The 25,618-nt window shown below is 40.7% G+C and overlaps 1 protein-coding gene across 9 annotated transcripts in view; it reads right to left on the bottom strand.

Moving 5' to 3' along the window:
• The window catches only part of LMO7 (LIM domain 7), a 131,020-nt gene that overhangs the window by 75,897 nt on the left and 29,505 nt on the right, over nucleotides 1-25,618 (bottom strand). For all 9 annotated transcript variants that reach the window (XM_037376041.1, XM_037376037.1, XM_037376034.1 and 6 more), the window contains exons 2-3: nucleotides 21,105-21,175; nucleotides 17,399-17,468 (exon numbers count right to left, since the gene is read on the bottom strand). In XM_037376041.1, coding sequence (XP_037231938.1) covers nucleotides 17,399-17,468; nucleotides 21,105-21,175 — 141 coding nt within the window. The remainder of the gene's footprint in view (nucleotides 1-17,398; nucleotides 17,469-21,104; nucleotides 21,176-25,618) is intronic.

The following is a 25,618-nucleotide window of genomic DNA, read 5'->3' as shown; positions in this document are numbered from 1 at the left end:
GAAGATTAACTACTTGTTAAATAACAACAGACACACAACTATCACACACAACTGTCAGCGTCCAGGGGTCTGGGGAGTCCAAGAAACTGGCAGGAAAGGCAAAAGAAGGAAGCAGCAGGGTGCAAGGAACAAGCAGTTGCAAGGTAATGAACTAAGTGGCACCAACGCCAACCAAGGCAACATGCCCTGATTGGTCTCACCCATTGCCAAAACTTGAGTAAACTCCCAAAACGATGGGTTACGTCAACTTAACTGCGGAAAACAAGCATGTTGTGCAGGTAAACAAGGAAGAAGATTCAGAGATTTAGAGAAATGGATGCTGCCTACACCCTGAGTACAACAAAAACAAAGCAGAGGAGTTGCTCATCAATGACTGCTTGGCTGCACAACCACTGAACTGTCGGCACACAAGAGAATTGATTTAGAAGGTGTCGCAGCAATTAAACCTATCAAACGTCAGCCTCCTGATAAATAACACGGCCCTGAGAACATCATCGCTGACATGAGTCAAGACCTTCAGAAATGGGTCAGAGGCAGGGGGAGATAACATGGGAGGCAGAGCACAGCTAGTCACAGCACTCACGTGCAAGATGAAACATGGTTCAAAACCTGCCTGCCCCCAGCTCCTAAGCCAGCAGCTCGAGCGTGCCTGCCATCTCGCAGGTAACTGCCCCAACACCAGCTCTCCTTCAGCCACGGCCTGGAGCTGACCCCCAGAGCATCCAGAGGTGACACCCAAAAGGCTATTGCTCCAGTTTGGATATTGACACAAAAAGGTGTAATTTCAACAAATCAGCACTTCTAAATACTGTCCTTGCCAAGTTATTCTTGACCATCCCTAATCACTGTGGTAATCACCAAAGCTACAGGTCTGAAAATAGCTAGCAGATGTTTTAAACTCCACCAGAATAATGAACCTGAATATTAATTTTAAATAGCGGCACAGAAATAAGCAGAAGAAAAATGACAAGCTATCAACCTCACAATTAGATTTATCATTAGAAATGTGAACAGGAACATTGTTCGGTGATTAATGCGCTCAAATATAGAAGTCATCGCACTATTCCTTTTACCAAAATAAATGTACTTCAACAGGACTAATGGTCATTACCACTGCAGCTTCAAAGGGTATACTGCAATCTGAATCTCATCGTACTCCACAAAAATCATTAAGTATTCTGAACTCAAAAGCCTGGAGAAGCACAATACACCAGACCTATTTCCTCGTGACCACAAGTCACCGAAGCGGCGCGCTTGAGAAAAAAAAGGGTTCACACTGTGCCTAACGACAACCCTGCCACTGAGGTGTCCCCAGTCTCTGTAAATGAGGGCAGGCCCTTTACAGATTGGAATTAGCAGAGATGCAGAGAAAGAGGAGTATGATGATGAGGGAAGACAAGGGACCTATATAATGAGAACTAGAGAACGTGGTTCCGTTACACTAATAAAATGGGGCGAGCACAAGAGGTAATAACTGCTGCCATCTACCAGCACAAGGGAACCAAAACCAGAAGGGGAGAGAAGAGCTGTCCAGCCCAAAAGCTTGGTCAGGCAGATCAAATACATTTATGCAGAAAACATATAAGGTTTCTGACCATTAAAAGACGAAGCTCCTGAACTAACAGAGATAACAGACAAAAATCAACTACATGATTTTAATACACAAAGCTCAATCAGTGTATTTCTGCGAGCATGTGCAGCTGGAATTAGCATCACAGAACTACAGGTTTTAAATGACAATAAAAAATAAAGCCTGAAGTCTTAACCACAAAATTCAAGTGTAATTCATTTCTAGTATGTTTTTACTACTTCTAAGTGTTTTGGTGGGAGGGGGTGGGGAAGCTGGAAGGAGACTGGAGTGGGACTGCTTTTCCCCCCAGACAGCAGAGCATTTCAGATGCTCCCAGCACGACTTGAGTTTCCCACACACCGTACAGACTTACATTAAATGCACGGCACAGAATGCTGACTAGGTAGAGCTATTACCATTCAGCATTTCATTTTTGTCTCAAACTTCAAAGTAAACCGCACCCAAAAACTCTGCTAAGTCGTAACACAGGAGAGAGGGAGCCAGCAGTGGGAAGCAGGTCATCCACGAGCAGGCATTTAAATACCACTGTCTGGGGGACTTACAAATGATACCACACACTTTCAGGCATGCACCTGCCTTTCTGGTCCCCATAGGGTGTCACTAGCCACAAAACCTTCCCTCTGCCTGTTGCTAAAGCATCCCCCTCTAACCAACATTGAGAAGGAGCCAAGATGCCTTGCCCATACTGAAAGTGAGTGTGGTCCATGCCCTCCCTCCAATGTCCTAGGAGAGTAGGGTTGCTTTTCTCACTCCTGCATCCTCATGGACATGAGGACCGGAAAAAGCTGAGCCTTCCCTGTCCTTCCTTGCCGGACCTCAGTGCTGCTTCTGCTCCTAGGCAAGGGGGCTGCAGCCGAGCTCTGTACCTCCATCATGTGAATGGGGTGGGAACGGCAGGGCTGCTGCTGCAGTTCTCCTCATTCCCATCACTATCTTTCAGGCCACAAAGAAAACACAAGAAGCTACTCATTATATGGGAAAATATAAGAATACAGACACCTTCCTTTAAAAAAGAATGATTAAAAAATGTACAAATAATAATAAGAGAGTGATCAGAAGCAGCAGTGGTGCCGTGCTTGCACTGTGATCAGCTCCTAACGTATGTCACTGTGGCAAGACCTTGAGATACAGGTGAAGCAGCACTATGACAAGGAAGACAAGACAGCGCTGATAAGGTGGAGGTGGGGGAAAGTACATATGTTCCTCAACACCTCAAAAAACCCCCACCCAAATCCTGAAAAAAAAAAAAGGGGGGGTGGGGGTGGGCACTTTCTAAAACAGGAAAAAAACACCAAAACAAAACAACCATGAGCAACAGGAAAATGAGGGAAAAGATAAAATGCAAAAAAGATCAAGACAGAGTTGACCTTAAGTAGGAAAAAAAACCCAACCCAAAACCACCAACCTGAGAATGGACATACAATGCATAAATACCAAAAAGAATTTTAAAAATCTCTGAAAGGAAAGAGCATGAAGTGAAAGGTAATTAAGAAAGTCTCCGCATCATGTGCGTATACCATCTTATTTTGATTACTTATATGCAATGCAAAAATCACACTAAATTCAGCTTGTATGTTTGAGCTGCAATTTAATTAAAAAAATAAATCCCTCATTATCATTATTATCTGGGTAGGGCAGCAGGAATATTAAATACGTGTGTAAATACATTTGCTTTCTTTAGGGTGCAGTCATACCGTGTGGTAAGCCTGCCTTCTCCCTAGTTAACTGTTCCTCTGAAGCCCTGCGCATGCACTGAAACACAGTGAAATCTCATAGGCATACAAGTTATGGCACATCTTTCAGTTCACTTGGCATCTGGGAGAAAAACAATTTAATTAACGTGGTGTTTTTCTGTTTTTCCCGGCTGCGTCAGCCAACAGATGAAGACAGTTCTCCAGGTTGTCTCCTACTCTCCCGCAAATACCTACCATTTCAGTTAAAGCCCTTATTTCTACTGATACTCAAGCTCTGTTTTGTTTCTTTTTTGCTGGGGATTTTAGGGTGGGTTTTTTGCAGAGTATGAAGGGGAAGAATGGGAACAGTATTTCATAACAGCACCCTATGCTCACAGGACCATGCAGTATAAGTATTACAGCATCATCCAGGACATGACTTGGTGCCAGAAGTTGTTTTCAATTTCTGGGCTCAAAAAAAAAAAAAAAAAAAAAAAAAAAAAAAAAAGAAATCCACCCAGTACCTACAGTGCCTAGCAACAAAAAAAACATTTTAGGAAGAGAGATTGATGGTTTTTTCTGGCTACAGAATTCTGAAAATCATCTGACTTGATCATATGTAACAGGCATTTATCTTAGTACTATATGAAGACATTTGGAGTCACCTTGAAAGCTTACAGTGTGCCTCCTTCAGCTCAGCATTCACGACAAACCCTCTTTATTGGCATCCTCATTCTCTTAAATAAGGGTGTATTTCCATTACAACAAGAGGTAATTTCTATAAGTAGAAAATGTTTTTTGTAGATGTAGCATTCTACTGACCATCAAAGCCAGTTCATATCAGTTTCATACAGAATTTAAAGCTGCATTTGGCAGCAGCAGCACTGTACAGCTACCCGCTGTTTATATTCAGAGGTGGAGTGAGGGAAAAAACCTACAGCAGGAGCTCGTTGAACAAGTCGGGTAACTTGCTCTTCCTCGGAGGTACGTTTCGGTTATTAGTGCTGGCTGCAGCTGGGGTTAGAAGGGGTGAGGGGGAGAGTGAGGAATGGGACTGAACCAAGTTTGTGGTCTGACCACAGGCCTGGGAGCCAGGAACTCCCAATTACCACCTTGGCCTTGCATATCAGGATGCTTGATCCCCATCACCCACTCGTCCCATCTGTAGATTGTGATCCCAGCTCCTACAGCTCTGTTTCTCTGAAGGCTGCTAACGGGTTCGACCTTGAACAGAAAGGAGGAGTAGGAGGAATGGAATAGCTGAACTAGGGTTTTTTCCTCCCATTTTGGGCCCAAAACTAAAAATAATAATTAAAACAATCATCCTACAGGCGTAATTTGACTTAGAGTGACCTCAGGGCTTTTGTTCAGTAAATTATACCACCTGTAACAGAGTGCGCTGAGCACTGTATTGGCCAAAGATCAGAAACGATGCTAATTGCTTTGCCACTCCCCTCTGCACGCCCTTCGTTGTTTTTCCACATTGGGTAAAATAATAAATTATTGTGATCCTTGACACAGGGATTCCCTGCCCCAGCTCTATGCATGATTGCAGACACCAACTCTTCAACAACTCATTTCCAGTTTTCCTCTCAAAAAGCAGGTGCTCCCATTGCCAATACAAACTCTCCCATTACCTTAGTACTCCCAGTACCAGTAACTGTAAATCAGCTGGGAAGAGGAACTTTCCCCTTCACCACTGCCATTCACAAGTCTCAGGGTTCAACCACCATGGAAACCACATTCTGAAGCAGACTTACCAGGTAAGAACCATTCTGGTTTTGGACAAAAAGCCTCATTCATCCCCCAGACCCCAGCTCCATGTAATGACAGCAGCTGGTCACAGACCTCTGTAAGACCAAGGTGTGTGTTGAAGGATCTTCCCCACAGTTTGTTCCTCAGCTCCCAGTGCTGCCCACCGCTGTGTGTAATGGCCAGCACAAGACCTCTCTGCCCAGCTCACCTCATTGCCTGCAACCTCTCACAGCACTGAGCACCACAGTTTCTTTCCAACAGGAGTAATGGGATTAAGGAAAACGCACAACAGAAATTAATGGGTTCATTTTGAAGCAGGACTTCTGGGTTGACAGCTGTTGAGGTGCTTGACACAGAAAGGGACCAACTGTCCCCAGTGACTCAAAAGCCCTCCCAGGCCCATGTCTCTTACATGTCTCTACAGCATAACCTTTACTATGACAGTACAGCTCAATAATACAGCACCAATGTGTACCAAACGAGCCTTTTACTGATAAGAGAGAGTGAATATCAGGTTGTAAACTGCAGGTGTGTTTCTGGGATGTCACTGCTACCAGTAAGGCCAGCTGGAAAGGAGAAGGGCAGAAGTACAGCACGTGGGCACCCCATGCAGACATGTCTTGTTATCAAGAAAGCTCTCTGTACTTCACAGTTTCATCCCGTTTTGGACAAGACAAGGGGAATTTAGCTCGCCCAGTCACAGGCACTTTTACTGTAAAGAAAGTATAGTCTCAGAAAGCTAATACGGAATAAACATCCTGGGCTATTTCTGTGTTTAGACAAGCCTTAACTTTCCCACCAGTTAGTTGCATTCCAGTCAAAGTCAAGAAAAAAAGGAAAAAAAAGAAAAAAAATAATCAAGTGATGTGCTTTTCACCCCAAACGGTTTATACAAAACAGACTTTATAAGCAAAGTGTGTTAAATACTCCAGCGCCAAGTCACTCCACTACACAGAACTGGAACGACAGTAATCCACTTAAAGGTGAAACTCCCCTGAAGCCTAATGAGTAATAAAAGAAGACCTCTTGTTCTTGAAACACAAAGTTTTGGCCGGGCTTGCCTCCCCCCACCCTTTTTTTTTTTAGTGGTATACAGAAGCTTTTCTGTTTTGCTTGCACAGGTTAACAGTTTTATATAGATAAAATTGAGCCCCTCTACACACAGGGCTTGAAACAGAGCAAGTTGTCTCAGATTCTTATTTCACGTAGTCCCTGATTTTTCAACTATAATTCATTACTCCATTCTTCCTAAAACAGAATTTGGAAGTTCAACTTTGCATCCTTTAGGAGCCAGATATCTTTTGTTTCTCAACAGGAGCAGCATCCTACTACTGTATGTAACCCTTGCTGCCCTACATGGGCTTGTCCTGTGCTGTTGAGAAGCTCTCCCAGCACACCCGGATCAACGAGCAGGTTGGGAGACAACTTGCCTTGCAGCCCATCTGAACTCCTGCATTAGTGCCGGGCCTCCTCATGTCCCTCCCCGCCCTCGTGCCCCACAGAAAGCACGCCTGGTCACCAAACAGCTCAGTCCTCTGCATTTGGCAGCATTTGATGCGGGTATTGTATTCAATAGCTCCTTTACATACATCACTGGCGGAGGGTGATTCAGCACAGGCACACAGGCACAGAGGTGTTCAGACAGGCATTAAAACATGTGGTATGAGGATTTTGTACCAAACAGAAGAGTGCGCAGCACAGCTGTACAGCTCCAGCACTGATACCACAGCAAAAGCTGTCACCGCTGCAATTAACTTCTACTGTCTTTGGAAATTGCCAACAAATTTTAAACAAAGCACATCAATAAATATCTGACAAGCCAGAGAAAAAAAAAAACAACCACTGTAGTGTCCAGCTAATGAAGATTTAACACAGATAAAGACTGACTGTTGCAAGAAATCTCAAAACCATGCTTCCTTGGCAAATGCAGGAGAAATCAGATTATAAACAACACCAGTATGATTTAAGGTGTGTACCTTTTCTACGTGGTTGATGTTCTTTTTCCAGTTAGGAAGGAATGTTTCTTTACAAACACAGAAACAGTCATCAGTTATTTAAAGAAATAAAAACAGCAAAAAAAGGGCAGAGTATATCACAGACTACAGCTGACTGAGTTCATAAATGGAATTTGTTTGTAGTTTGTTTGGCAACTGGATTTATGTATTTTGTTAAGTGCTGGCAAGTTGAGGTGAAAAATGTCACACTTTTTCAGAGCTTTGGTTCAAAGCAGGAGGAGGGACGAAAAGGTTCCACATTAGAAAGTTCCTGCTGCCAATCATATTACTTTAGCACTAGTTTACCAGAATTTTTGAATGAATTAATTACCATTTTGACATCTCATCCCAGCAACACACTGGAAGCGTCGGTTTGGAAGACATGATCTCATTTAAAGCTTCCCCAAAATACTACTTTTGATTCACACGCATTAGCCAACAGGCACAGCACTTACCGTCTCCTGACAAGCAACCAGGGCGAGTAGCTGAACCACTGTTTCTTGGGGTTGGCACCCATATAATTTCTCCCCACTAATGCCTCCTAGATACATTTCACTTCATCATCACCCACTCAAAACCTGTCAAGTTCAATCTGGTGTCTGGGTTGATCGAAGTCTTGAGCAGCTACTAAAAATGTCACAAAGAGTTTGCATCAACCTCCTCTTTCCCCACACCCTACATTTCAAAGTGTTTAGGCAGCAACAGAAAACAATTAAAGGAAATTCAGAGCTAAGGCTGAAACATACCATATGTTTTCAAGCAGAAGGACACAAAACATCAGTAAACCACTGCCGAGATTACATACTCCCACTATCAGGCATTGAAAGACTACAGAACAATGTCATCTCTAACTATTAATAACCATACTTCCTTTCTAGCACACAACCCTCTTTTCTTAATTGTCTAAGAGAGGTATTTCCATACAAGCCACATTCCTCTTTCCCATAAGACAGCAGAAAGAGTACCAGAAGTGATTTATAGTTCCGCATACATTCCTAGCGGGTCTTGCATCACTCTTAACATTTGCTAATTTATAGTTTTAGATTCTCAGAACACAGGTCAGACTTTTTCTTTTCTTTTTACTTTTTTGTTTGTTTGTTTGCAGGATAGTCTATGACAGAATTGCACTGAGAGTCCAAATTTCACCCCTACCCTACTCCCCCACTCTGAATTACTGATTGACCTCAGGAAAGCCACTAAAACTACCATTGCCCACAGTTTGCTATATTCTGGTGTAGAACCAAAACCATGGTAAAGAGATCTTTGCTAAGTACTCAGAAGCCTAATATATTAAAAAAAAATTTTATATAAGAGGTAAGACTTTTCTTACATTTTTAAGCATAATGATCAGGTTTCTAAAATGCTTCATAAATTTACAAAGACCAACAACAATTTATAACTTTCTATTATTTTTTTTTTTTTTTCAATCAGGATTTTCATTCCCCCAGTTTGTGCCCCCATTATATTTTCCCAAATTTGAAACAACATCTGCTTAGGAGTTTGCAGTACAAGCAACTGAAACATCCAATTTTTACAACGGAAACACACATGCTAATTTCCGATTGCATTTTCTGTGGCACTGACAAAATCTCACTAAAATTCATTAGGTAAGAAATCTGACACATTGTTTGAGGACTACATTTGAAATACCACGCTGTGTCACTTCCCAGGTGAGAACGTATTCTCTCAAGGTAATATCATAGAATGATTTGGGTTGGAAGGGACTTTAATAATCATCTAGTCCACCCCAGCCCACCCCCCCACGCCCCCGCAATGAACACAGACATCTTGAACTAGATCAAATTGCTCAGAGCTCTTGTCCAACCTGACCTTGAACGTTTCCAGGGATGGGGCATCTACCACCTCTTCAGACAACCTGTTCCAGTGTTTCACCACCCTCATCATAGAAAATTTCTTTATATCAAGTCTAAATCTGCCCCTTTTAGTTTAAAAAACCCTTGTCCTATGACAAAAGACCCTGCTAAAATGTTTGCCTCCATTTTTCTAAGAAATTTTCTAAGCCCCCTTTAACTATTGAAAGTCCACAATAAGGCCTCCCTGGAGCCTTCTCTTCTCCAGGCTGAACAACCCCAGCTCTCAGCCTTTCTTCATAGCAGAGGTGTTCCAGCCCTTTGAGCATTTTTGTTGTCCTCCTCTGGACCCACTCCAACAGGTCCATGTCTTTCCTTTGGTGAGGACTCCAGAACTGGGTGCAGTACTCCAGGTGGGATCTCACCAGAGTGGAGTGGAGGGGGAGAAACACCTCTTTCAACCTGCTGGCTACACTCCTTTTGACGCAGCTCAGGAAATGGATTGCCTTCTGGACTGCAAGTGCACATTGTTGGCTTATGTCCAGCTTTTCATCTACCAGTACCCCCAAATCCTTCTCCTCAGGGCTACTCTCAATCCCTTCATCCCCCAGCCTGTATTGATACTGGGGGTTGCCCCAATCCAGGTGCAGAACCTTGCACTTGGCCTTGTTGAACCTCATGAGGTTCACACGGGCCCACTTCTTGAGCTTGTCCAGGTCCCTCTGAATGGCATCGCATCCCTCAGGCATTTCAACTGCACCATTCAGCTTGGTGTCACCTGCAAACTTGCTGAGGCTGCACTCCATCCCTCTGACTATGCTATCGATGAAGATATTAAACAGTACTGGTCCCAGTACGGACCCCTGAGGGACACCACTTGTCACTGATCTCCACCTGGACATTGAGCTGTTGACCACTGCCCTCTGGATGTGACCATCCAACCAATTCCTCATCCATCAATCCATGAAATCCATACCTCTCCAATTTAGAGAGAAGGATGTTGTGGGGGACCATGTCAAAGGACTTCCAGAAGTCCAGACTGACAATATCCATAGCTCTTCCCTTGTCTACTGATGTAGTCACTCCATCACAGAAGGCCACTGTATTGGTCAGGCAAGACCTGCCCACAGTAAAGCCACGCTGGCCATCTTGAATCACCTCCCAGTCCTCCATGTGCCTTAGCACAGCTTCTAGTAGGATCTGTTCCATGATCTTGCCAGGCACAGAGGGGAGGCTGACAGGTCGGTAGTTCCCAGAGCCCTCCCTCCTGCACCCATTTTTAAAAAGGTTAATGCTTCCCATTTCCCATTAATCTCTTGCTTCCCACAAGAAAAAGGAAAACAACACTTTTGGCAAGTTCTGTTACCTGCAGCATAAAAAGGATATTGAATGAAAAGAGGTCGATAACTACTACTGTATAGAGGAACCTGATCTTATTTCTGCCATTTGAAGTGCTCCTGAGCCTGCATTAGATGTATAAGCTGCCTTAGAAAGGACATCACACGTGTGATGCAGGGCATGAGTTCTGTCAGACCATACCCACTTTCGCTTCCTCCCCCTTCCTCCTCAGTTTTAGACATACTGAAGTTGAAAGTCAGAAGAAACACCGACTGCTACTCTAAAACAAAAATCTCCACTGATGTAAGGATTATGCTAAGTAACTAGAAGTCTCTTAAAATACTTGTCTTTCTGAATTCCCCAAAATCTTGCTGAGCATATGCAACTGGAAAAAGAGGCATCATTGCTCATTAACTTTGTTTACATATTGAAATTACCAGCTTTTCATGAAAAAAGACATGTATCATCTTGTGCCTTGCCTTATGAAAAGCAATACAAGACTAATCAGCCTCCAGGTGAAAGACATCAAATATGACTTGCGCAACTTCATCCTTCGCAGCAGCGCTGTGTATACATTTACCCGGTACCTCTGAACTTAACACTTCAGAGACAAATCAAAACCCCAAGAGCCAGGCCAGCCGTGAGAGAGGGTGATGTGGGCAGGGCTCAAGGCAGAACCCACATCTGCTGCATCAGCTGTAGTGTGTCCTGGTACTCTTCAAAAAGGTGACTTAAACCTTCAGAAGAAAAAACACCACTCCACATAACTCAGTATTACTCGTTCATCGCTGCAGAAAGAAAACATCAGACAAGCAAACAGACATGTCAAATGGTTACCAGCTCATTAGCTAGCTCTCAGCCAAAATTTACGAGGCTATTTCTTATGAACATTTTTGGGCCCCGTTAATGAATGCACAGCCAGCAATTCCTTCCAGGTTTGAGCTTTTATTCTTTGGTGTTTGGTAGCAAAGCAAACAACAGTAGCTTTCGTGTAACTTAGTCCATGTATTTTTGTATTTGCCCTTCCTCATTGTTCACAAAGAATAGAAAGAAGTTCATACACTCATTTTCTCATACCAGACAAGCTACTATTAATATTACTAATGTAGCCCATACTAATCAAATTCACAGAGCAGGAGTTTACAATTTTTAAAAATCAAATTATTAGAAGAGAAATACAAAATGCAAGAAGTCAGAAAGCATGGACCAATATAAAGGCTATACTAGACACAAGGAGGTGAACAGCAGGAGAAAATAATCAGGATTTTCAATATGAAGTAGTGAACTGCAGAATTAGAGCTGCTTTGAAAAAAAATTGTATTTTTAAAATTAAAATAAATCCTCTCATATTAATATTACCATCAGATTTTTCAAATTAAAGTGGAAAACAGAACTAATTTGATTGAGTAATCTAGAAAAGGAGCTTTGTAGCCAAGTCCTAAATAAAACATAAAACTGAAATAATCTTCACTTTGCAAATGTGGATTTTACCTGAAAAAAAAAAAAATTTAATGTGTCCTATAATAAAGTTAAAACGTCATCTGCATGCCATTCCCCTCCAACACAAAAAACCCCAAATGAAACCAAAACCTGTCAAGAAAACTTTCCCACAGAAAAGAAAATGTTGGCCAGCTCTACTTGATGACAAGAGATAAGGAAATACCAGGGTGGTTCCACAGTTTGCAAAGTGTTAGGCACAAAGGCTTACAAAAATATTGTTTAATGGCAGCATTTTTACGTTCTCCACCCTGTCTTTATCTTCTCTTTCATTTTGGTATAGCTTTCTTTTACATTTCTCCCTCCTTACCTTTATTGTTCCCTACTTTCCTGGTTTAGAAGGTACATGCCGATGATCTCCATAACAAAGCGGTTCTCCCCCACTCTTTGAGGTGGTTGCCTTGGTGCAAGTGGAATTAATACCTTCTGATACATTAAGTAAATTATATAATGTAGTGGTATATTATATTTCATTAAAGAGAAGAATGATGTTTGAGTAGCACTTGTCAGAAGGGCATGTTGGGCCTTGGTGAACCAGGAAAATGAGTGTTTGAAATACCCTACCCAGAAACCCATCAAGACACTCTTCACCCTATAGGATTCCAAATTCCCCACTAGAACAAAAAACCAAACAAAAATACCACTCTACAGTGTTTCAGATGCCCATGTTCAAAGCTGGGACTGCCTAGAGATGCGCAGATTTATTCTCTTGTGTGAAAGGGAAACAGAAGTTCACAAAAAGCCTTCTGCCAAAGCTGAAGAACTTAATGAAGATGACATTTGGCACTAATATTCATCCAGCACTCACACTGAGACAGTTATCAACATCTCTACTCATTTGAAATCAGGGGCCAACTTTAAAAAACATGCACTTATGTTATTTCACTTCCAATTCTGAAAACCCAACAGTTCTCTGCTCTGCCCTGTGGTTTGCCCTCACGCCTCTGATGTGATGAAATGCTTCCCAACCACAGGGCGAAGTGTTGGACTTCCATCTCACAGAGGCTGCAAGGAAAGATAGATAGATGGTCTTAGAAGACCAAATTGTTACATTGCAAAGCAAAGTTCCCATTAGCTACCACTCTCCAAAGAAGCTATCAACTAACTCTGAGTTTGCTTCGCCACCTGGTCTCAGCTGGAAACTTACTTTAACTGAAATTTTGCCTTGCTACAGCACACACAGTTATTCCTCCTGAGCAACAAGCAATGTATTATTATGACAGATATGTTGAGCTTGCATATACTACATAAAACCCATTCATCTTCCCACTGTCTCATGATGTCTTATGACTTCCATCCCAGTTTATGAGTCTCTGTGTTCAGCCAACTGTGTTGGAAACATGAGGTTTCTGGGGAACAACGACACTGCAGCCAGAGATGCACCTCCAAAAATGCTCAGCAGGGCTTTGTTGGAAAATATGCTGTCAGACCACAATGTCCTCCCCCTCATGTAATTATACCCAAACCATCTCACATGAGGGGGTTCCAGCTGAAGCATCCGTATTTATCGAGAACCAGGTTTTCTCTGGGCTTGCTTTTGCTAAGCATTGATTTTATTTCTATCACTCCCACCCTCTGAGAGTGCTGAGCAAAATGATTTTGCAGGATCTGAACCCAGCAAGATTTGTAAATTTGAGTCATCTTCTTTAAATACCATCTCTGTTTCACATAAGTATGGACCAGAAAAAGTGGATTTTTAAGGCAGACTGCACTTGCACTACCCTGCATAATGAAACCTCATCACCCACCATCCTCTGACTTTTTGGTTACCCTGTTACCATTTCTGCCAGAAATGCCTGAGGGCTTCAGGAACTGCTACTCTGCACCGGTTTGCTTGCCTGCTCTGCTGTACTAGGGAAAACACGTGTAGCTCTTTGCACAAACCATGTTTTAGACAGTTTGGAAGATAAGCAGAAATTAAATTTTTGTTTTCCAGAAACTATTTTAATGCAAAGGTTTTAAATGGCATTTTTTTAAAAATGGCCAACATTAAAGCAAACAAACCAACAGCCACATCCCAGCCAACTCCCTTCAGGAAACCTATGGGAATGTCGCCATCTCCAAAACCTGCCATGGGCTGGTAAAAATCAACCTGCCCCAAGTGGCATCTTTCTGCGACTACTGCTGAAGTTAGTCTTTTGCACCCTGCAATTGGCATGCCTCATTGCTCAGGAAACCACCTTAAGAGCTGTATGGACATTTCTTCAGTCACCTGTCTTTCACCATCCTATCCCTGCAACAGCTGTGGTACCTGCCTTAACCCCACTGAAGCAGTTTTCCAAACTGGCACAGAAATGAACAGAAAAACATGGCTAAGTGAATGGCTAGATCTCACCCAAACCATGGGAGGCATGTGCCTCAGAGGCGAAGCAGAGCAGCAGGGGCGAAGCAGCATGAAGTGGAGGTCAAGTTATGGCCCCAAAGAGTTGTAACAAACACTCTCACACAAGGCACAGCCCAGCCTTCCTGTGCCATGCCAAACTGGGGATGAATTTAATCAATATTTTATAAGCTTGCCTAGTACCAATTCAGCATTTTTTGTGAACTGAATGCCAAGGTTTTTTTCAGTATTTAATTGTCAAAACACACATATTTATCTGTGCCACCATGTTTATACCTGAACCACTGCAATCCACACCCAAAACCAGCTAAAATGTGCTTGGAATTTAGGTGATCCTGCTAATATAAAGCCCCTGTTCGATTTTATGATAACTAAGGTGTCATAAGAGTAAATATGACATATATTAATAATGCATTTACTCCATTTAAAAAAAAAACAACAAAGCACCAAGCACCTCACCCTAACTCAATAAAAAAAAATTATAGCACAAAATATTCCACATAAACCAGAATATTTCATTATTTACATAGGCTTTCACTTCCTATTTTACTTAAAATTTGTTTTCAAAATAACCATGAACTCAAAGAAACAATACAATGAAACCCTTCTGGAGATTCAGCTGAACATGCCTGTTGAACACTGTATTTCTGTACCGCTGAGAAAACCTGCCAAGTATTTGAAGTAAACACAACACATACACAACTTACGTGGTAGTCAAATATATTAACTCTCTAGAGAACAGAATGAAACCTGAGCAAATTCCTAGAAGGGAAAAAAACACAAAGGAAAAAAAGAAACAAGATGCCTTTGAAACCATTTGTTTCCTTCTGATAATCAGACTGCCACAAAACTGTCAAGAATATGGGAGGTTTGCTTCCTTTTAATCAGAAAAGCCAGGAGACAAATGCTAGCTGCCCAACGATGAATGGATAAAATGTTTTGGAAACGGACTTGAGGACATGAGTCTAGAGGACTGCGAAGAGAAGCTGTAGAAAGAACATGATCAAAAGATGTTTGGATTACAGGATTTGCAAGACACAAATTCAAGTTGCAGCATTTGTTTATCCTTTAGGAAAAAAAAAATTAAAAAAGGTCATCTCTTGAAGTCAAAACTTCCATCAGGTTTAAAGAAAAAAAAATTCCCCCTAACAACTGTAATTTCTAAATCTTAAAAGTTTGGTGGGGAGTAATTAATGCAAGACTGAAAGACATGGAAATCCGAAGTGAGAGCCACAGAAGTATATATATGAAGCCACAGAAAACACCGTGGGATAAGCAACTTACAAGCCATGAAAATATTTCTAGAACATGGCAAGCCAGCCTTCTGGCTAATTCCTTCGCAAGCTCTTTCCACCTCTAAACCCTACAGTTCATCAGCCACAGTATCCTGAGCCTATCAGGTATCAATGCATGCTTTTCCATAAATGCAAAACCCCACCATTTTCAGTTTGAGTTTTACATGCTGGGATGAAAGCTGGGCTCTTCAAACCTGGCGTCACTGAGCACATTCAAGTCTGGGAAAACACATCTCCCCTCCCTCCACTGCCACCGTAAGCACCATCTTCTGGAACCCTCCCATTACGGTCCTCATAATAACAATCTTCTGAAACTGAAGTATTTTATGTAAAACCTTTTCCATGGGTTAATACAAAACATCACCTCACTCAGTAACTATTCTGAAGTGGTATTTTAATAATACCACTGGATGATCTTGGTTTACGAGAATCATTCACCTTTCCTCCCCTTTATTTTTGAAGACTTGTAGGAACTAGAAACAACTTGAAGGAACAATTATACACTACAAGAAAGATACCAACTAAACATCTAATGAATAATCTGAATTTTTGCATCTGGAAACAAACAAACAAAAAAATGCATATAAACCCAACAGTTCTTACAGTTAGGATTCAGGACAACATTAAAGCCACCACAAAAATTAAATCCAGCCTATGGTTTTCTGGTTTGGATCGAATGGCTACTTCAGAGGCCATTTAGGCAATCAAACTGCTGATAGAATAACTGTTCTGTCCTCCCCAGAATGATTTTGGTTTCATTTGAATTTTTTTGAATGCCTCACGGGAAAAGAATGTGCAGCTCTCATTATTCACAAGGCTAATACCCTAAGCTTTTCTGGGACAAAGGCAACTAATACTTTCTATATTTATTTGATGTGGAAATGCGCATTCTCAGTTCGTGCAATAATATATGGCAAGTTAATTCAATCTTATGACCTCCAGCCACACTTACCTACACTTCTCTAATGAGATACATGGTTGACCAGCAAAAGCAGATGTACTGTGGGCTCATCCCACTAAAACATACAAATAAAAGTATCTAGAGATGTTTTGCATTCTACTCCTACTAAGAAATCAGGTAACATTCCCTAATGTTGACACTGCATGTTTACCATAAAGTGGATGTTCCGTTTGTTAACAGGAATCATGCATATGTCACTGTTTATCTTGGGTTTTTAAAGATGAGACCAATAGAGTTGTTGTGACAGGACTAAATGGCCTAGATACCCTAGTACACGTGAATAGCCAAAAAGGCTTTTTTCTGGGGGGGTGGGTGGTGGGGTGGTGGTGGTTGGTTTTGTTGTTGGTTTTTTTTGTTTGTTTGTTTGGGGGTTTTTTGTTTGTTTGTTTTTTGTTGGGGTTTTTTTTGGGGGGGGGGGGGGCAGGGAGAAGGATGAAGTAAAAAATATTTGCATTTGTTTACCCACAAAAGGGTTTCTGATGCTAAATGGCTACAAAATTTACCCTACGGTCTCTTGACAGCAACTTTGCCAAACAGCATACAGGAAATCTTTTACATTTCCTGTGAAAATGATTACATCTGTCTCCCCCCTCTCCCTCTGACAATGTGATTTACAGCCAAAACATTGGCAAATCCCTTAACTGAAGCCTGAAGAGAGATCATTGCATCAGAGTTATTTTAATGCAACCTAAACTTTGCTGTGGGTGGGGAGAAGCAGATTCTAAAAATATTCCAGTTACACAGAACATTTCCTAGTCTGCTTATTCCCTAATAAAGGGACATCTGAAGTGGCTTGTGAATATAAAATAGGATGGTGGCCTTTAAATAAAGGGAAGTAACACTGTATAGGTTTGTGCACAGCAGCCGTCATCTGTGTTTGATATATCTGGGGATGATTAAGCTTCACAGTGACAACCTAATTAAAGGTACAGACCCAAATCACAGAACAGGTAACCTTTGTGGTTTAAGGCAACATATAAAGGGTACAATTTTAAACAGAAAGGGAAACAAAGCTAAATTTTGAAAACTTAGTAGGTTTTTGTAGCAAGACCATGTAAGAACAACAAGCAAGAAAGCTCTCATTAAAACCAAAGAGAACTTGGTGTCATACCCCAGATACTAGATTTCATGCCGCTACTTACCAAGCCAGCTATTGGAGTTGACAGACGATTGATTTTCTTAACGATGCCAGGTTTGATCTTGTTAATCAAACTAGAAAGAAGACATATGATTTTGTTACATAATCAACTTTAAGCATGAGCATCAATGCTTATTAAGAAATACTTTGCATGTAGTGCTACCTACATGACTTGAACCAAGTAAATCTGAACCTATTTTTTTTAGTACACATAAATAGCCAAAAAGGCTTCTTTGGGGAGGGGGGAATGAAGAAAAAATTATTTGAATTTGTTTACTCACAAAAGGGTAATAAGTCTTTTAAAATCAGTTTTCCAAGAAGTGACAAGTAACAACAGACCATACAAGCAAAAATAGGCTAAGCTGCACACACACATGCACAAAAAGAGATTTCTGAGAATGACAAAGTGAGAAAAAAGTAAAGAAAGTGCCTGGGTAGCCATGGGCAGAAACGGATCAGTGTTACTATTACACGTGTGGTGATGTTGATGACACTCAAATTTCCCTTTTAAAGACTTTCTTCACATAAAAGTTCTGATACGGAAGATGGCAAAAATATATCAGAATATTAACTTTCAGAGTTCAAGGTGAAAGCATTGATATTCCTGTAAGTGTAAGAAATCATCTGAGTTTTCATAACGTTGTCAAGCCCCGTACAATGTGTGCCACAATAATTTTTGGCAAACGTGACTAACACACACAAGTAATTTTCAGTTTCGGCCAGAAGAAACTCTGCCTCATATCACTCTTACTTTATACAAAATTCATAATTAAACTAAGACAGGACAGACTAACATGTCACTGTTAAATACACAAGCCCGAACACATACCTTGTCCTGCAGTGAGGAAAAGACACAGGATTCCTTGCACCTTTATATCCAAGGTTTCAGTCATAGAGGTAGTGAAATACTGTGGTTCACCAAATTACATGCTAGACCACAGGAGCGACACAGAATGGGAACTGAGGATACCCTGCAGGCTTCATCTGCCTATATACCTTTGAGGATTTTGGACTTGCTCCCTCTTCTTGCTGCTTCTTGTCTGGCCAGACCCTTTACCCCACAAAGCATCGGCAAACATTTGTGATCTACCCACACCAATACAGAGTCAGGACTTGGGAGTTTAAAACTCTGTGTAGGAAAAGGCATTTTTTGCTGAAGCAGCAAATGTATTTGGAAGATAAACAGAAAGAGAGTTACCTAGATACACTGGAATGGAGAATAGATTTCTATGTGCCTGCAGAAGAAATAATGGCAGCAGGTCCTGAGATTTTTCAACTGCATTAAGTTATTTAGTAAACAAAATACATTTGATGACTTTTCCATGACAAGGAAAAAGAAGTGATCTGCTGAGGTGGAATTAATAAACAAAAAGTTACCCGACATCCCACCCCCCACCCTTTTTTTTTTTTTTTTTAATCTTCCAAACACATAGGTTTTATTTGTTTTAGCGTACTTAAGAACATGAAGTAGCATGTGATCACGAAAGCCTTAGTGATTTCTTCCTCTAATGTATACACAGGAGATCTGGTAAAATGTAAAAGGCTTTATTTTGTCAACTCAGTCAACATGTACACTTGGTCATTAAGTAAGCCAAACAAACCAACTGGACTGCTACAGGAGTATGTGGTGCAAGTGTACATCTTATCTGCTATAGTTTCAGTCAAATACACCATCTCCAGAGATAACGTATCTGTGGACACTAAATTAGCCACGTCCCAGGTAAACCAAGGAAATGGGCAATGTCATGTCTGGTTTGTTTCAATTATTTAAGATCTTGCACTCTGACTTTTCAGCAAAGTAGACATCTGAAAACCTTTCCCATCTTGCTCTTTTCTACTTCCACAGAATTTCTATGAAATCACTTCTTGTACTTTGAGTATGTCAAATTTAAAATTATGACACAGGAAGACAGCTATATGATTTAGTGCAACATAATGAGGCATCTTGCTTTCAAGAAAGCTGCATGCCTCCTAAGGCAAGCTGCTTAGCTGAAGAAATTACAGGATGTTTTTTCTTGCATATGGCTATTAAGTACAGATAAATTTAACTGATTTGCATTTGGCAGATGGAGGCTCATATTCTTTTGCCAAATAAGCGTCAACAATGAAGATATCAAAGAATTAGAATATATCAGTTTACTGCCAGCTCTTAAAGACACTATTTAAAAGTTACAGCTGAACACAATACACACATCCCACTAAATACATACCTGAAGAAAGATCTTCTTATTAAAAGTATACATTATTTTTATTACCACATTCAGTCTAGTTAACATTTGATTACCTAAGTAATAAGAATACAATGTCCATCTCTACGAAATGATTCAAAATTAATCAACTCCCCATATCACAAAGAAAACTACAGAAGAAACTAGCAAGACAGAATTAATGGGCGAAGTGCCAAAACAGAAACATAGAAGGACAAGGACAGAAAAGACAGTAATATTCACAGAAGGGAAAATGCAGGGATGTTGCCTTTTGGCATTGCTTTGATTATTTTTGGTATATAGTAAAAAAAATTTCAGAGAACTAAACCTTTATAAATATTTTCTGAAAGTTAGCTTGGCTGAACTGATTTAAGAGTGGTTCTGAGATTCAAGAGATTTTTTTAAGTGTCCCAGGTAGCTCTCTAAAAAGATTTCTCTTGCACTAGCATTCTAATGACATTTACACCTGCTGTTCCTTAAAATACTAAGGGATTAGCACCACTTCCAGTCCTGAAACCTGTTCCAGTAAGTACAAAACCAATTACAGATATGTGGAAGAGACCTGACAAGTGGGTATTTTACATCTCTGACTCAGTCTAGCAACGAAACCAGACAAGTCCCATTATTGCCAAGCCTATAATATATAAGCATAAGGAAGCTTTTGGAGAAAGCACTCCAAAAAGAGCTGAGGTCAGAGTTTGCTGTTGAAAGCAATAACGAAGTCAGTCCAGAAAGTCCTGAAACCTGGACTGCACGTGCACCTACCTGACAACATATTTCTGTGTTATGCTGAGACCCAGTCCATTTACTTTAATCACCCTAAAGCATTTTTTTAATGTTTTTATAAAGTATGCCAAATGACATCCAATAGGTTCTAAGGTACCGAGATACTTGGATGTAACTGTTTGAGCAGTATTAGTAACGGACACATAAAATCAAATGCCTGCCTGTCAATTTACAATTTTGTAAAGTTCACTTCTGAAATTTGGTACCTTTTAAAAGAAAATTTATCCTAGTGTAGACTTGTCTGGTAGGACTAGGTAGCTTTCAGGATTTAAAGAAAACCAGCACACAGAGTTTACAATAATTTCTTACTAGGGAGTGGGAATAGAGGACAAAACCCCAAACATTAACAACAGCGAGTACAGGGATAAATGAGTGCTCTGATCCCAGCCATGGCCACATCACCTTGCACAGGCTGAAGAGAAAGCCCAGCGATACCATAAGCAACATAATCAATAAAACCAATCAACTGGCCAGATGATCAGCACGATCCACTCTGTAACACACGAAGAAGTGTGTGGGACAAGCCATGGGACATGTAGGTCTATAAAGAGGATGTCTGAAAATTGTTCTTCCTTCTGACAGCAAACAACAGGTATTACAAAAATTAAATTACTTATTACAAAATACTTCTGGTACTTCAGAAAAGAATTTCAGGGGTCACTAAGGAAAGCAGCCAACTAATGTTAACCTGAAGAACATAGGCAAGTCAATACTCACTCGCACAACAGGACTCCATTTTCTAGAGCTGCTCGAAAGTCATTGGTTCCAAAGCTTTTCCCAGTAACTGTCTATAAAAATAAGAATTGAGAGTTAATTGGACAGACACACAAAATCAGGACTAGCAAGAGCATTTAGGAAGTACTAAAAAAACGTAACAACCAAAACCCACCAATAAACCAACAAAAACTTTTTAAGTCAAACTTTAGTTCATACTATTATTTTCTTATATTAATTTCAAAAGAAATAAGTATTTTAAAAACAGTTCTTTATGCCTCAAAAGAAGTCAGAGGCAAGATCTTCAAGTAGTTTCCTCTAGTTTAAGTCAATCATCAGATAAATTCTTTGGGAATACTTATTATTTTCTAAAGCAATACCAGCCACATTGAAAAGCATAAAATAAATTTCAAACAGAAGAGCAAAAAAGAGGAAAAGTCTTTTATCTCCTACTTCATGTTACAGCGTGTATACTCATGATATCTGGCACAAAGTATTTTAATAGGGTGGTTTTTTTCCTGCCACTTGCACCTAAGGCAGTGTGACTAAAGAACCACCCCAGCAAGTCCGCGTTACCACGTGCACATCAATTCCCATTACTTGGCAAGCGGTCGGACTGTACTAGTGGGACTACTTTTTATATTCAGAACAAAAAGCAGTGAACAGCGTCTTATAAAGGACTTAACGTACCCAATGCCAAAAGCATTGCCTACCGGTTCTCAGCAAAGTTGTTTGTCATAAAAGCTTGCTCCTGGCATTGACTCCCTCCATCTCAAATGAAACCATCAACACAGCACCCTGCTCCAGCCTAAACTCACTTGGGTGCTTCCTACTAGACCTCCACTCTGCCCATGCCCCTTGAAGGGACCAAATGTGGCAGATTTCTTCTAAGTACCCAGATGAGTAACCCACATGCAAGCCAGAAAAGGAGTCAATATTCCTAAAAGAGTCCAGAAGAAGGTTTTATCCCATTTGGGTATAGAAATCAAACGCTAGGAAGGGTATTTGAGCTTCAAGGTCACAAGGTTAAGTCACTAATTAATTACAAACCTCCCTTTGGGGATCCTGACCATCCCTGATACTGCACAGGACTTCAAGGACACAATTAAATGTGCTGTGGAACCTGTGTGCATCCAGACCAAAGCTACTGATTACCACAGTAATTAAGGAAATTAGTAGTGAAACAAATGAGCTGTGCTTGGTAAAAGAGCAAAGGAGACTGTGTAGCTCTTTAAGGATATGTTACATTATCACCCTATTATTTTTTTCCAAATTGCAAAAGGAACATATACTGACACCAGAAATCCTGCAACTTAAGTAACCAGTTTTAATGTAGGTTACCTTTTCATTCAAAAGCTGTAACTTCAGTCTCCCTATTGAGGACAAAGCTAGATGTTATTAAACTCTCCTTTCGGGTTTAAGGTTTTCTAGGATTTAACAATAATATGAGAGAGTTAAATGATGGCACACTCAAGGGAAGGAAAATTTTGAAATTCAGGGAAAGAAGAAAGAAAATCCTCAACTTTTAATAAAACCAAAGGATGACGGGATGACAAACTGGGAGAACTGCATTTTATACAGTATTCCTATAACAACAGTCTGTTCTTACAAGAGAGCAGATTTTGCATCTTAGCAATATAATTTTCAAGAGTCATTTAAAAACACAGCATCTGAAAATTACCTTTACCTCAAATAAAATACGGTCTTTTGCTTCCAAATTTGTATATTCAGTGATAATAATTTTGAGGAAACTAGCTAATGTAAAAGCACTGAATGTTTAAATATAAATATTTGTGTTCCCTAGGTTATAGGGAATACGGGTTATAAATTAAGCCCTTCATTCTTCAAGCTAGAAACTTGAAGCGTGCATGTCATACAGCAGAACTGTACTGCAACAGAGGCTGTAGGACAGGGGTCTAGCTTTCTGGTTATGTTTCAAGTGCCCATTTTAAGAGTCCAAAAGTTGTTCTCATTCTGGAGTTGTCACTGACACCTACAGGACTACACAGTCCAAATGTCTGGGTTTATGTAGACAGTTTACTGATGTTTCCTTCACCTAGAGTTGGGCCCATCCCAAACCTGCAATGTCTTATATATCCATCTACAACCTTCGTGCTGTAAGTCCTTTAAAACAAAAAAATCCTAGAACTGCAGCATTTAAATAAGGAGATCAGTCCACAAAAATTATTCTCAAGAAGTCAAGGAGCATGTGTCACCAAAGACACATTAAACTTCAGCATAGCCCCTCCAGAACACGGGAGTGCCACGCTGCAGTGGATGGCCATGTTTTTGTGGCCTATCTTGTGGTCTTTTCCACAAAAAAAACCCAACACCTGCCCTCCAAAACGGAGTGCAAAACATTTTTGACTGCCACAAAGTCTTCAGGCACATGACCTCAGGTAATTAGAACATTCTTGAACAACAAGAATCCAACTTCAGTACAAGGTTGTAAATGCTACTATTAGACTTGCAGACCTCTTAAAATTACATTAGAAGGTATTACCTGGAAGCATTTTGACTGAGTTATTTGCAGAGCCACTGTGGCAATCAACACTGATTTGATATAATGGATGGAGCTCTCCGACCAATCATGTGATCCACAGATTTTGACGACTACATGGTTTGTTGACATTAAAAGAAAAGCGTTGGTACTGCCAAGCTAGGTTTCATTAATATTGGCTTTTAAAGGACAACTAATAATTAAGTAATTAAGAGGTATTCTCAAGTAACAATTTAACACCGGTGGCTTGAAACTGAAATGTTTTCCAAGTTGCACAACAGCTTGAATTTGTTGATGTCACAAAAATAAGTGCTCCATTTTTAAACCTTTCATACAGCGACAGAGGACTTTTCTCAGCACAGACTGTCATCCAACTTACACCCACTGCAAGGCATCAAGCTCAGCTCTAACTATTATAGCCTACAGAGGAACTACGTATCATTAACAAAAATGGAAAGCCAAGGACTGGCTCAGAGTTCCCTGACTTTTAAGAACCCAAGTAAGATGAAGTGAATCCCACCCCGAGATATTACATCTTCAAACAATGTCTACGATTTGTGAGTCACTGTTTATTCATTAAAACTGGTTATACTGGGTGTGGTACTCTTATGTAACAGGCATAATTGATTTTGGACAATTTTTGAACCACTTAGGCCTTGTGAGCCACCAAATAATAAAGGAAATATCTTGCAAAAGCAATTTTTATCCATGTTTGAACAACATAACTCTTCAGGTTATGTCTCTCTTCTCTCCTTCATTCAGCTGAATGTATTCTGCTTCTTTCTCTGCTTTTTTGACAGAAAAAGAGCAGTGACATAATTAAAGGCTGTATCATGAAATCACATGTAATTGCTGCTATAAAAGAGTCTGATTTTATTTTCGTAAGACAGCGTCCCCTAATACTTTGGTAACTTGCAATTGCCAAGTTCAAGCAATTTACTTCAAACAGTATGCAAATCAAGTCTTTACTTAAATTTAGACATTTTAAAATTGCTTACACATACACAGAGGGCTGGTTTCATTTCGGGTTTACTGTGATTCCTGCAGGAGACAAATCAAGAAGAAATAACCAAAGATCAACCGTTCTGAAGATGGAATGACATCAAAATCATGATGGAATGAACAAACAGCACGTGGCACAGAAGAATATGCTAATTATATGCCTCAGTATCAAAATTAACACCGAGTACATGGCTTTGGCTTGTCCTACTAGAGGCCAAATATAGCTGATCAGAATAGGCCTTCCTTGCCTTAAAAGCTATTCAAAGTTGAAGGCTCTTCAGTATTAATAAAAAATACTAAAGGAGTTTATGTCAAGTTGCTTTCATAGTTTACACAAGTTTGAATGGCTTTAGCAATAACGCAGCTTTACTGCAGGACAGCAAATGTTTTCAAGTGGGTTGGTTTCCCATACATACCACTACATGCAACTCAAAGTGCAAGGGACTGGCACGTTTCTCCATTTAACTTTGTTGTGGTGGAAACACCAAAGCTAGACTCTCCCCATCTAATACAGGACTCGTACCACATACACAGGCATGCTGGCTAACCAATTCTCCGCTACAAGAGTATTAGCTGCTCAGAAGCAAGGAGGCAGCTCTGCATCATGCCCAGCCAGGGACCTGAACAATGCCTTGCTGCAGTGGAGCCAGGTACTCGGCGCCCAGCCAGCTCTACAGTTCACACTGGCCAGCCCCCCTCTCTCCACCTCACTCAGAGCTCCTCTACTACTGTCCCATGTGGACTGCACCATCTCCAACCACGCAAGGACGCTGTGCACCTATTTGAGAGAAATGCTAACTGCATCCACATGAAGCACACAGCTCCCTGATGTAGGGTCGTAGGTTAGGGATGGAAGATTCAAGAAAGGTACTGAACCACGCATAACAGCAACAGCCTTAATGCAGGCTCATGCAAGGATCTCATGGGGTAAGCCATTCATCAGATGGCAACCTCAAGGATACTACACCGCTTTATGAACTTCAGATCCCCAGCTCAGCCTGCTGCAGCAAGAAAA

The sequence above is a fragment of the Falco rusticolus genome, chromosome 2, assembly GCF_015220075.1.
Source record: "Falco rusticolus isolate bFalRus1 chromosome 2, bFalRus1.pri, whole genome shotgun sequence".
Classification (NCBI taxonomy): Eukaryota; Metazoa; Chordata; class Aves; order Falconiformes; family Falconidae; genus Falco; species Falco rusticolus.
The sequence above is the reverse complement of the archived record's forward strand: the minus strand, read 5'-3'. Positions and strand labels throughout refer to the sequence as shown.